The 13,101-nt window shown below is 38.1% G+C and overlaps 3 protein-coding genes across 3 annotated transcripts; 1 reads left to right on the top strand and 2 right to left on the bottom strand.

The window, feature by feature from the left end:
- Window positions 1-269: 269 nt before the first annotated feature.
- Window positions 270-5,270, bottom strand: faf2 (Fas associated factor family member 2). The gene is made up of 11 exons (XM_087799402.1): window positions 5,129-5,270; window positions 3,670-3,738; window positions 3,451-3,585; window positions 3,288-3,364; window positions 3,081-3,219; window positions 2,832-2,917; window positions 2,629-2,720; window positions 2,354-2,531; window positions 1,981-2,152; window positions 1,178-1,321; window positions 270-1,112 (listed from the first exon to the last, which is right to left on the bottom strand). The coding sequence occupies exons 1-11, from the start codon at window positions 5,189-5,191 to the stop codon at window positions 930-932; spliced, it is 1,338 nt and encodes a 445-aa protein (XP_087655528.1). The 5' UTR covers window positions 5,192-5,270; the 3' UTR covers window positions 270-929.
- A 970-nt stretch (window positions 5,271-6,240) lies between these two features.
- pin4 (protein (peptidylprolyl cis/trans isomerase) NIMA-interacting, 4 (parvulin)) lies at window positions 6,241-8,556 on the bottom strand. The gene is made up of 4 exons (XM_087798878.1): window positions 8,420-8,556; window positions 8,233-8,300; window positions 7,135-7,254; window positions 6,241-6,557 (listed from the first exon to the last, which is right to left on the bottom strand). Exons 1-4 carry the CDS (start codon window positions 8,454-8,456, stop codon window positions 6,399-6,401), a joined length of 384 nt encoding a protein of 127 aa, XP_087655004.1. The 5' UTR covers window positions 8,457-8,556; the 3' UTR covers window positions 6,241-6,398.
- An 895-nt stretch (window positions 8,557-9,451) lies between these two features.
- On the top strand, window positions 9,452-12,193 carry nek12 (NIMA-related kinase 12). Its single transcript, XM_087798877.1, has 2 exons — window positions 9,452-10,436; window positions 11,432-12,193. The coding sequence occupies exons 1-2, from the start codon at window positions 9,452-9,454 to the stop codon at window positions 11,596-11,598; spliced, it is 1,152 nt and encodes a 383-aa protein (XP_087655003.1). The 3' UTR covers window positions 11,599-12,193.
- Window positions 12,194-13,101: the final 908 nt, after the last annotated feature.

Here is a 13,101-nt window from a genome sequence, read left to right as displayed (position 1 = left end):
TGTATCCTAATACTTGAGTAATTCTACTGTTGTATTAAATACTTTTTTGTACTTGAATATTTACTTAAATCCCAATTTACTTTTGTAGTACAGTATTTTTACTCTAACTTTTGTACATGGTTACTTTTTGTACTTGATAACTGTTGGATCAAAGGATGTTTGTAATCAATTTACTTGATTACCTTTGTATAAAACTTGTACTTGCAGTGTAATACAACATTTAAAACAGGCAGCATCAGAAGTAAGTGTTCTGTGTCAAAATATGTGAATTCTTGTTTTTAAAACATTCTTTTAATTTATAATTGAGAAATTACATCTTTACAATAGCCCATCGAGATGTTACAGGCAAAAATGGCATCAATGCACAGGCGCACGGAGACCTCTAGATGGAGCCACATGGAACAGCTTTGGCCTCTCAGACCTCAAAGAACATCGTGGACCTGTGCTTGAACATTTTTTCTCGTTAAAATATAAAGGATAAGTTTCAGGTTTTTTTAAATATCTAATGTACGTACACACCATGGCTCAATAAAAACAGGGTTCCCATAGTTCCCTTCTGGTCAGAACATCAGTGAAGCAGGTTGTGGAAGAGAAGATCAACTTAAGGCAGGAACAGCCCAACAGTCTTGGAGTAAAAGACACTCTGCAGCAGCAGGTGCTAATAAATAAACTGGACCGAGTTTAGAAAGAACAGCTGCGCCGCCACCTTGTGGCCAGTTCACTGATAAGTTAAAGAAGGACTTAAAGAAACATGTTTAATCGTCAGACTTTCAGGCTATTGGGAACCCTGTAACTGAAACATTGAGAGGTTGTTAGGGTGGATTATCATCTTCCAGGTTAGGACTTGGATCTCAACAACCGTGTGCGTGACGTGGCCTTCTTGACGAGAACGGCGTGGGTGAGAATGAGAGGAAGAGGAGTCTCTGCGTTTAATCGTCCGTAAGGTCCTGAACAAAAAGGACCTCGGTGCGACTGAGTCCCGCCTCCTTTAGCGTGGGAGGGTTGGGCTGCTCTTCGGTGGGGAGGCAGGGCAGCACTCGGCGAGGAAAGTTTGTAATGATCTGGAACTTCTCAGGGCTTTCTTTCAACGAGAACAGGAAGTCGTATATAACCTGTGAGGAGGAAGAAGGGGCGGTCAGGCCGACAGATCCACGTCACGTCGGACCCTGGTACTCACTGTGAGAGACTGGCCGAAGAGGAAACGTCTCTCTACCCGCGTGTCGTTGGGCAGCTTGAACACTATTTTGACGCTGTCTGGGTCGTCTGCAGGAGGTTCCGGCGGTAGACATTCAGACTTGCGCTCCTTCTCTTCTTCTAGCGTCTAGCATCCAGAAGAAAGACATTGAAAGAAAAAACATTTAATTCCTGTTAATATGAGCAACATGCTTAATAAACGCACGCCATTGAGGTTTTCCATAGGAAAAATAGACGAGTGATACCAGGTGAAAAGAGAAGGGGAAGACAATTTAGAGAGAATGTACAAGATAAATAATGAAAAAACATTACATTATTACACAATAGTAATCCATTAAAAGTGCTTTAGTGGTCTCCAGTACAAGTAGTACTCCAATACAAATGTAATAAAGTATGTAAAAATTCTTTCGCCTACAATCGCCTAATACTACGATACAAAAGGGGTTGCGTTTTTATTCAAAAGTACTATATTTTCATACATCGGAGTGAAAATATTGATGTACAAAAAGGACTGAAATGTAAAATAATGAGAGTATAAGTCGGTGCACACATGTCGAAGAAAATAAAATAAAAAAACACTGTATAACAATATTGTTAACATAAACAGGGAATGAGTTTTCTCTGGGAAAGTGAAAGTGAAGTGAAAAAATGCAAACGACAACTTGTTAATAGATGAATAACCGGATGAGCACAATAAATACATTTTTGTCGACTGAAAAAAGGAAGAGAGAAATTCACAGGAAACTAGTGACGTCTGCTAGCTTTATGCTAAACATGGTGACTCACTCGTCGCCTCCTCTCCTCCGCGAGGACACCCTGTCGGACCTTCTCCTCCTCCATCCTCTTCTGCTCCTCTTCCTCACGCTTCTTTCGGTCTTTCTCCTGGTCGGCCAGCAGAGACGCCAGATACGCCTCGTCCTGCTGCTGCCTCAGCACCTGCGTCTGACTCCGCTCCTCCCTGAGAGGTGACCATAGAAACAACAGATGAAAAAATGACTCAATGTTTCTTCTGGGTACAATCAAGTGTTTATCAGATCTCTCACATCTGCTGTCAAATCAGTCGAGTTTGTTCAACTCTTTTAAAAACATTTGCTGCCAATTGTTAACCATTTCAACATGAAAGACAGTCATCAAGATGAACATAAGCTCAAGTCTGTACCGTTCAAGTCGTTCCGACATCAGATATGGTTGATTGGCGTCCATGATGAAGATGAGTTGATTTATGAAGTCCTCCGGCAGAATGAGACCCTCCAGTCGACCCACCACAGTCATCTTGCGATCCTTCAGCATGATCATGGCCAGGAATGGGTAGGTGTTTTCCCTCAGCGCTTGTGACACTTGAACAAATCGTAGTCAAACTATTTTAGACAATGAACCTCACAAGAAAAAAAAAAAATCAGGTTTGAGTAAAACCGAAAGTATAAATGATCACACCTCTGTAGCCTTCTGGTCTGCTGGTGGAACATGCCCAGAAGAGAGTCCGTGTGTTGAGGAAAGTTATGACTTCTTCTGTGCATAACGTGGATCTGCAGAGAAGCAAAAAAAATAAGCAAATCACCAGAACAAAATTTAACATCTACCATCTAAGCATTAGCACGAGGACCCACAACACGCTCAGAGCTACACAGGTAAATTACCGGCAGAATTCATCCGTGTCTTGATGATCGTCTCCATGAAGGTACACTAACAGGAAGCGGAGTTCTCGTTTGGCATCATTCAGCGCCTATATACATCAGGGCCAAAAAGGAGAGAGAGAGAGAGAGGCATCTCATTTAGGATAAAAACAAAACAACCAAATATCTGTCCATGGATAACTAGTTTAAATATATATATATATATATATATATATATATATATATAGTTTTTTTCCAGATCTTCTTACTAACCTGGCTGTATGTCCCCTGGTAAAACACTGGGTGTGCCCGACCGTACTGCTCCTCAAAATTATGAATAAAAGACACAACATCACCCACTGGGTCTGTGACACGGCCTCGAGGATCTGTCCTGATGAATCGCAGTGCAAACCTTCAACAAAATAAATAATTAAGTAAAGCAATGGGGCTTCAAATAAATACATTTAGACTCTTGAATACCTGAATATATCCAGAATGGTATAATACGTAAATCTGAACGGTAGCATTATCAAGTAGTAACTCCATCCTAGTAAACCCTAATGACAGAAGGAAAAATGTCAATTAAATGGGGAACATTTTAGGGCCTAGTTGGCACTTTATATGAATTATAAATCAAACTCACCCTCGGTTGAGGCCTTGAGACAATGTAACTATATACTCTGTGGTCAGCTGTGTTGACCTGTAGTGGTCTTGGTGGTGGAGGGTTGAACACACTGGGAACGCCTTCCTGCTCATTCAGTCTGTCTTGTACTGCAGACTGAAGCCAGAGCGAAGGGCAAAATATTAATTCATCAGGCAAAAAGAACACAATATTTAATAATTGTATGAATTAAAAATATACCTCTATGTTCCAATTATGTTGCTCTAAAGTACGACGACATTGGTCCATCGATTCCAAACCAGTGAGGTCCTGCAAAATAAGACAATCATTTGTTCATTTGCTTCATTGAGTTTCAGCTCATCCTTTTAACTCATTTTTGCAGATAAATAAAACTTAATTTAACCAAACTGCTAAAGGGAGAATCTAGAGCAGAACACCTCCACGCTAGGAGTCTTTTAGGTCTCCTACATTGATCTTGGATCTCGATTGTACTCATCAGTATGTGTCTGTTTATACTTATGATATTAGAAAATGTGCCTAAGCCCCACCCACTGAAAAACACTCCATTTTTATGGAGATTAAATCTTGATATGCTGTGATTGGTCTAGCATCTAGGTTTATCAATCCCAGAAGTCTCTAACTTTAAGGAACTTGTTGTATGAACAAAGCCCATTATTACTCACACAAAAAAACATCCTGTTTTGTTTAGAACACCGTCAACACAAGTTTCTGATACTGACTCCAGAACACCAACGTAAATTAATGATGGCTGCCATGCCCCATTATTTGTACAACTTCAGTGTAAGCTCATAGAAAGCATTTTAAGTATTAATTGCATTCCAAAAGACCGCAAGTAATTTCAGTTAAATGTTCTTTTTACTTCGATTTTTTCATTTCATTATTTTTAATTGCGCTTCGTTCTTGTTCTTATGAATCCATCGCCTGTGTTGCTGTGAGCTGGAAAAAACAATGCATCTGTCTGTATGTCGGTCTACGTCATTGTGTGGATAATTATGAAACTGAAACCACATAGTAATCCTATAAAAGATGCACACAGGTAGGATTATCTTCTGAGTTTTAAAGACGTATCATAAATGTTTGTTAGTGTTGTTGAACTAAAGGAAACGAAGTAAACAACAACACCCATCTTTCAAACCATAAAGAAAAAAAACTGTCCGATGATGGCGTGATGCTATCTATAATATAGCATCATTAGTATCATTAGTAATGTACACTTGAAAAAAGACACAATTGTTTTGATTATTTACGTTTCAATGGTGTTACGGTCACGTAGACATGTCAATCATAAACTTGTGACAGCCTCATCTAAACTGCTAACGCTAGTTACACAGCTAAGGGGAAACCGGGTTAGATGAGCTGGCAAATTACAAAATTACGAGTGTTTCAAACTTTATTTTTGACAAATGACTTATTCAACGGGGACCTGTCTCGATGGGAAAAGGGAAAATTGGTGACTAATAATTCCGAATCCGCCCGTTGTTTCTGGAAGTTAGCTAATTTAGCTGAGCAACGTTAGCTTTCCCTGCTAGCTCAAGTTGGCCACATCGAAGTTGACTGAGCGAAAAGCCTTTGAAACTGGCTTTTGTCATCTGCCAACACGGTTCTACGATCAACAATAGACCAATGACCTGTCAAATTAAGAAGATGTGGGAAAGGGTGTTGAATTGGGGTGGTATACCTGAAACTGGAGGAGTTTTTCCGTCTGCGCTTGAGATAATTCTGGCTCCTCTGGCGCCGCCATCTTAACTCGCCAGTGAATCAGCGAGCGTCTTTTCCTGATAACCGCTGTCAAGGGCTCGGAGGACTACTGCCACCTGGCGGCAGGGAAGGGACTTGTTCCTCTTTTATTTTGATTTAGAATCTTTAACCTGACATGGAAAATTGTATTAAATTGAAATGAGTGTTGCATTAAAAAGGATGTATCTCTGTTTATTCACCTTCCCAGAGCCATTCCACTTGAATTTCAAATAAAATTATATAGATAATATAAAGTAAGGTAAATTGTTTTTTTCCAATAGCCACAGAAAATACAGCAATTTGTCATGAAAAATAAAAAATAAATCAAAATAAAATAAGAACAAGAACATAAAGAGAAAGAACAAGATGACACAATCTAAGTCTAAAGATAAAGACAAAGAACATAGATCAAAGAAAAACAACAAAGACAAAGGACACAAAGACTAACATAGAATAGAACATCCAGATACTTTCACTCCACTCCTGCCCCCGAACTCAGAATTGTACAATTTAATAGCCCGAAGAATGAATGAGTCCTTGAGTCTATTTGTTTTGCACCTGGGCAGGAGCATTCATGCACTCATTCTGCTTCTCTGCTCACTGATCTTCAATAATTTTAATTTTCACTGTGATCGGAAACATGCATACTTATATTAATAAAAAGAAACTACTCTATTAACAAAATCAACCTCATTTATTCAGTTATTTCAATCGGTTTAAAAGTTGCACAATGGTCCTTTGATAGTATATTATTGTGAGTGACATTCATCAAAGAAACTAAACACATTATAGATTATTTTAAGTAATTCATCATGTTACTTAATATATATAAAAATAATTACACAATAAGATGATAAAATGGTAATTTTATATGATAGTTGTCAAAGTGTATAACTATATATAAAAATCATAAAATACAACACTTCTTAATCACGCTGCTTCTTTGTGTGGCGTACGTTAGGAGTGAGTACAAGTAAAATGAACTGAAATTTGCCACAGAGTGATTTCTTAAACTAACACAACAATCTGAGTATTTCAAATATGCAAACAGAGGCCAAAAGAAGATTTTATTTCATGAAAACAAAAGTATTTAGCAGTGAATTGAGATCATTTATTTTAGAAAGCAAACAATGCTGGTCAGTCCACAGGTAGAGTTTTCCATTTGTCTTCAACAGAATGAGACATGATTGAAGAATATATTTCTGCACCGGTCACTTTTTCCCCTCTACCATTATGATGTGATACCCGAATTTGGTCTTCACAGGTGGGTCTGTATAAACCGGTTTGTCCATGGAACTGATAGATAGCGCAAACGCAGCATCCTGGAAAGGCCCAACCATTGAGCCTCGTGTCATCCAGCCAAGGTCACCCTGTCAGCAAACACACCACATTCATCAGGAAACCCATGAGCAAAATGGAAACTCATTTTCACACCTAATGTAGGAAGTGTCATTACCTACAACTGATATGAAATGATCAGTAGTACGAGCAACATGTCAGCAAGTCATACATGTTTATGAGTAACAGAAGATAAAACAAATCTTCAACTACTAATCTTTAACAGGAATATTTATGAAATACAAATTCCAATGGTTCAGTTTAATTTATCATGAGACTTTTGATATTTTATTTTCAAAACCCATTACGGTGAAAATAAAAGAATAAAATATGATTGATCTTTGACCACAAGTTCAACACCTTAAAAAGAGTTAAGTTAAGAGTTAAATTAACGAAATGAAACACATAAATTACAGTCTTTCTAGGTGTAAATTAATTATGTAACAAAAACGATTTCATAAATTTTGAGTATAAGCACTTAAAGATGTAAGACACTGTTTCAATCAGCAAATCGAATAAAAATGCAGCTTGTGTATTTACTCTGCCTTGTGTCATGTCGACACTTACTTACCATATTTTTGTCTGCTTTCTAGTATCTACATAACTCACCCCTTGTCTTGCTTTGTCTTCACTGTATTGTGTGGCGACTTCACTGAATCGAACTCCAGCCTTCAACTTCTCCATAGCCTCCATGCACTTTCCATGTTTCTCACAGAGGATGTGCCGCACCTTAGAAAATTAAATACACATAGATGAATTCCATTTGCTTTAATTATTATCTTCAGCCATTATTTTATTATTATTATTATATATAGGTAAAGTAAGGTAAGGTAAAACTTTATTGATCTTTATATTGAAATTGTTATTTTTACATACAGCAATTTTTTATAAATAAATTTAAAAAAAAATCAAAATAAAATAAGAACAAGAGAAATAAAGAGAAAGAACACAATTACACAATCGAAGTCTAAAGATAAAGACAAAGAACATAGATCAAAGAAAAACAACAAAGATATTGTGATTGATATATTGATATATTGTGAAAATAGGGCTTTTTAAATGCAAACATGGGAAAATTGAGAATCAAGGCTACAAAATTGGGTGGAGAAACTAGATAATAATGTAACTTATTATTCTAAACAAGGCTATTATTTATATCATGTTTCTGTTATCATATTTCTTAAGACTAATACAATTTTATTCTAGATAATAACATTTCTCCAAAATACATTAAAAAAAAAAATTCTACTGAGATAGAAAATAAATATGCTTGTAAATATTTTCAAGTACTATTTTGGTAAAAATGTCTGAATTGCCTTGAGTTGGTGTTGATTTAAAATGATAATTCCCAAAAAATCAAGAGTTTATCTGATAGTTATACATTTTATCCATGGATGGAACAGAAAGTAGTGATAACAGTTTTTTATTATATTACTTTAAATTCATTATCATTAATATATTAAGCTGTTGATCATTTTCACTTTATAAACACAATTTCTGAATCATTCATGCATAATCTTCAGACAGACCGATGAGTTGTCCTGGAACCAGTCAGAGTAAAAAAAACACTTTGTTGAAACGTTGACTCGGGTTTCTGTGTGTTTCGATTATAAACAGAATAAATGAATGATTTACAATGACACAGTCCAATGATCTGATAAATGCACTTTGTACTATCAAGTCCTGGAACACCTATATATACTATACCTTCACTGACGTTCCCCCTTTTGGTGTTTTGTCTTTTTTATCAGCCTCTGCGCCCCCGGAAGCTCCTCCTGGAACACAAACAACAACAACAACAATATGTAGACAAATAAACAACAAAAATGCTAACTTCATAAACGTGTTAGCTTCTTTACATGGCACGTTCGAAGAAGAATAAAACACGATTTACCTTTCGCACCTTTACCACCTTTATTCTTCGGAGGCATTGCTGGGATGAATAAAGAATTATATTTAAGAAAATATTCGATTTTGAAAGTGTTTCATGAGCATGCGGATGTGTTGTGATAGCTGCGCAGAAGGGTTGCGCGCAACTTCAACTCTCGCGATGTTTGCGACCAAACGAACACAACACTATCACGTGTTGAACATACGTCACAGTCTAACGGCCAGAAACCTATTTATAATATCAAGTGTAGTATGTATTATGATAATTATCCATGTGTATCATGTTTCAATCTTTAAGAAACATAACATAAATAAATGCTTAAAATAATAACAAACACTTTTAAAGCGTTTAACCGTGGATATGATTTAATTAAAAAAGGAAAATTCTCAAATCACTAGAGAGATAAATATATAATGCGAAAACAAATTTCAGTCGAAATAATTGGAAAAATGCTTAGTGTGAATGTAAGTGCATGGTTTTCAAATTACATCATGACATCATTATTGTTTTTATTAACAAGTAAGTAAGTAAGTAAGTAATGGTTATTTCTAGCGCCTATCTAGACCAAGGGAAGAGATGTAAATCTTTTTTTCATATAATACTCTATTAGTAATATCTTAGTTTGAACGTTTAAAATGTATTTTCTTAATTTGAGGTGCTAAACCACACACCTGAACACATGTATTGGTGTGTGAGCAAGAGTAGATGTTAATTATTTGTAGTCCTGCAATGATCTGTGAAATAGTTTCACAAGCCACGCATTAAAAGTGTTGGCAAATGGTTGGTCTAACACAAATAGAAGCTCCAGATACAGAATATGTTAATAAAAAATATATAAATTTGATTTAGGAAAAGTGATAATGTACATACTACAGCCTAAAGACAACTGAAACAAATCTACCTCACAAACGGTTAAGAAATAGTACCATACCCTTCTCGGATTTCAGTCCAAACAATAGGTTACCATAGCAACAGGACTGGAGTACAAACAACCAGATTAGCAATTTTGCTTTACTGCGTTGTCTGTGAGAGTCGATGGAGAAGTATGACAGGATATTGTGCTTGGGAAGGGGGTCTTCGGCCGACGTGTTTCTGATGAGACACACTGAGCTGGAGAGCCTTCACGCTGTGAAAAGGATCAAATTCTCTCCTGGGGCGGCAGCGAGGAAACTGACGGCCGTTCTGCAGGAGGCAGAAATCATCCGGAGGCTGAAACACCCGCACGTCGTGGAGTGCAGCGACGCCATCGTTGACCATGGCGACGGATTTGTTTACATCGTCATGGACTACTGCGACGGCGGGTCCCTGGACGACAAAGTGAAAGAGAGGAGGCCGGACAACTTCTTCCTGGAGAGCACCGTCATGGGCTGGTTTGTGCAGGTGGCCCTCGCTCTTGATCACATCCACGCTCTTAAGATACTGCACAGGGACATCAAGACCTCAAATGTTCTGATCACCAAACCAGGAGTTGTAAAGTTAGGAGACTTTGGCATCTCTCGAGTGATGAGCGGCACGATGGACATGGCCTCCACCTGCGTTGGAACGCCCAACTATCTCAGCCCAGAGCTTTGTCAGGACATCCCGTACAGCTCCAAGTCTGATATCTGGGCTCTTGGGTGTCTGCTGTACGAGCTTTGCACTCTCAGACCTCCCTTTGCTGCCAACAACCTCCTCAGTCTCTTCCGCAAGATCACCAGAGGAGAGTACGACCCTGTCAGTGGATATTACTCCCACCATGTCGCCTTTTTGATCCAGAGGATGCTTCACCTCAACCCGGCACAGAGACCCAGTGCTGCCAGTATTGTCAGCTCCCCTTGTGTCCAAGAACACCTGGAGTCTGTCAATTGTGTGAAAGATGAGCATATCATGGAAGAAAGCTTGTGCAGTGAAACAGAAGAGGACTCCAGGAGCATCGAGGAAGACGCCCACATTGAGTCTCTTTATCCGGAGGACTTTGATGAAGAAGGGAGCTCTGGATTTCATGAGCGACAGATGTCCCCTGTGATGAGCGACTGTCACGGTAATGTCAACTTACTGAAGCCATTTCTATGTTAGATTGAACATATTATTTCTGGCTACACTTGGCGACGTAACAGTTAAACAGCAACTCAATTCATAACGGTTACATTTGTAAAATGTTACTATTTTAAGAGGCAAAGTAACACTTGTATTGCTTAGGACAGTGGCGCGCAATTAAACTTTCTCAAATGCTACATAATGTACTGTGACTGTTGTGAGGGGCGAAGTAAAGAGCCCAAAAACGCAAGTAAGAAAAGATTAGAAAAAAATTAACAATTACGCCAATAAATATGTAGAAACCTCTCCTAAAGAAAAAAAGTTATATAAAATATTTATTTTCTAAATATGATCTAAATATTGACTCAAATTACTTTAAGGCTCAATAAGTATTCACAAAAGAAACAGAGATAAAGAAAATAAAGTTGGAAACAAAGGATTAAGAAAGTTGTATTTAGAGTTAATACAATACAAAAATAAACTTAACTGTCAGGAAATTTTCTTTTTTGATAATTGGGCCAAAGTAGGGCCTCATATGGCCCCTAGGACACACTTTGCCTATGTCTGGCATGTGTTTCTACACTTTCTGCCCCCGCGATTATATATATATATTTGAGCTGTTCAACAATATGATAACTTTTAAACAAGTTTCGAGAAGAAGGTGAGGTTCATTTGGATGGTTTATGAAGTAGAGCTGTGGCCCCCACACTTGAAATCCTTCACTCTTCCGTCATTTAAATACTGTTAAACACCTGTATAAAAATAATATCACCAGTAGAACAAAAATTTCCCCCTGCAAATGCCAACATGACGGACCATGAAAATTTTGACCTGAAATGACTTCAGCCCAAAGCTGACATTCTGAAGTTCCTCAAAGACACTCTTTTCTTGTGACACCTCTACTATATTTGAATACCCGCGTGATAGCTGTACGCACGCAATCTCCAAACCATATTCAAAACCACCTGTAAGCACTTTTCCAACCACTTTCTTCCTCAGAATCCTCGGAGGTTTCACAACATGCAGAGTATCCGGATGACTTCGAGGAAGACGAAGAAGAAGCCTCGTGTCTTGAGTCGCCTCCCGACGACTCGTTGGAGGAGTTTCAAGTGTGTGATGAAGGAGGACTGACCGTCACGCTGAAGGCCTTTAAAGAAAAGGGGTGAATCATAATGCCGGGACATATGTTGGAATATTCCCATGGTTTACTTTCAGATTAAGTCTGTGAAGGTGGAGAGCCCCTTTGAATGACGAGGACTAATCCACATCCCAGTGGAGACACTCGGCCCTTTATTTTACACCGTCAATAGATCACCAACATGCTTCTTGTACACTTTGGATCACCTGAAAATCCCACTTCTGACCCCATGTGTAGGGAAACATTTAACACAAAGATGTTATGAAGTAGAAAAAGATTCTAACGATTTTGCAGTTCTTATTTTTGGAAGATGTTTGTTAAGTTAATTTAACACATATTTATTGATTTATATTGCCATTAAAGTGCATAATAAAGACACGGAATAAAGTATATTTTCCCCCAGAGAAGACTTTTTTAAGATCTTAATCAATTTGTCATATAAAGCCAGCTTTTAAAAAAAAGCTCATAAAATGTTGCCGTCAATGGAATGAGATTTAAGAAGGAAGTCTTGAATATCTGCTGCTGCCTTCGTTTGAACATGAATGGTAACACTTGACTGACACAAGTGGATCATGCTATGTTTTATCATGCACCATCTATATGTGATTAAAAAAATACCTCAATTGGGAAACTGTCTTCCTCTAAAGTGGTGATGACATGTGCAAAAAAAAAGGTGGAACGAAACTACAAGTGTGGGTATAATCTCGTCGTTCCAGGTAAGTCATCTCAACGTCCCATCATGGAACTTCACCTGATCAATGAGAGAGCTGTATTTATCATAACATATCCAACCATAGCAACTTGTTGATAACCATCAAACCCTCTGTGATGACAGCGAATGATGAAATGCTCCTAAACACCCACATCGCACCCACAAATGAGTCATTTCCGAAAAGTAGTCAACCAGGAAACATTTTAGTCCAGTTTTGTTGTTACCAAATTGATACAGGTGAAGAGTAGCATTTTAGGGTCACAAAAAAACATCAGTAGGTCAGCAGTGACAGAAACAGAAACATAAGTATTAATAAAACAATTTGACTTTACAATAATTTGTGCATCCTTTTAACATAAAGGAAATCCCCAGTGCGCAGTGATGTAATTGCGTACTGGGACGTGTGATTCTTCCCTCAATGAGGAAGTGCATTAGGTTTCTAGCCATCTACTTCTCTTGGGTGACTTCCGTTCAAAGACTATTATTGGCCAGGTTTCTCTGATACGATCGTTCTTAACCTCTGAGTTGCCTCTGGGTCAATGTGAACGACGTCCCTGTCTTACAGAAATACATATGGAGTGGCAGGTGCTCCTGTACTCTGCATGGTCCCAAAGAAACCGGGTGTACATGGATAATGAAACTCTTTTAATTAAAATTCTTACATTAGAAAATGCCCTTAAGCCCAGCCCACTGAAAACACTTCTTTTTCCCCGAGATGAGAAGTGACTCGTTGTATAAACAAAGCGGGCTGGAGGAGGAGTGAAGCCATTATTATGTCATAATGGACACTCTCGTAACCTCTCATACGATGAGATTTAA

The sequence above is a fragment of the Callionymus lyra genome, chromosome 9, assembly GCF_982586985.1.
Source record: "Callionymus lyra chromosome 9, fCalLyr1.hap1.1, whole genome shotgun sequence".
NCBI classification, from domain to species: domain Eukaryota; kingdom Metazoa; phylum Chordata; class Actinopteri; order Syngnathiformes; family Callionymidae; genus Callionymus; species Callionymus lyra.
This window is presented reverse-complemented; position numbering and strand designations above follow the sequence as displayed.

Coding starts and splice junctions, on each gene's coding strand:
- nek12 (XM_087798877.1), top strand. CDS start 9,452: ATGGAGAAGTATGACAGGATATTGTGCTTGGGAAGGGGGTCTTCGGCC. Junction 10,437..11,431: donor TGTGATGAGCGACTGTCACG/GTAATGTCAACT, acceptor TTTCTTCCTCAG/AATCCTCGGAGGTTTCACAA.
- pin4 (XM_087798878.1), bottom strand. CDS start 8,456: ATGCCTCCGAAGAATAAAGGTGGTAAAGGTGCGAAAG. Junction 8,301..8,419: donor AGGTGGTAAAGGTGCGAAAG/GTAAATCGTGTT, acceptor TTTGTGTTCCAG/GAGGAGCTTCCGGGGGCGCA. Junction 6,558..7,134: donor AAGACAAAGCAAGACAAGGG/GTGAGTTATGTA, acceptor GTTTGCTGACAG/GGTGACCTTGGCTGGATGAC.
- faf2 (XM_087799402.1), bottom strand. CDS start 5,191: ATGGCGGCGCCAGAGGAGCCAGAATTATCTCAAGCGCAGACGGAAAAA. Junction 2,721..2,831: donor GACACGGATGAATTCTGCCG/GTAATTTACCTG, acceptor GCTTCTCTGCAG/ATCCACGTTATGCACAGAAG. Junction 2,532..2,628: donor CAGACCAGAAGGCTACAGAG/GTGTGATCATTT, acceptor GATTTGTTCAAG/TGTCACAAGCGCTGAGGGAA.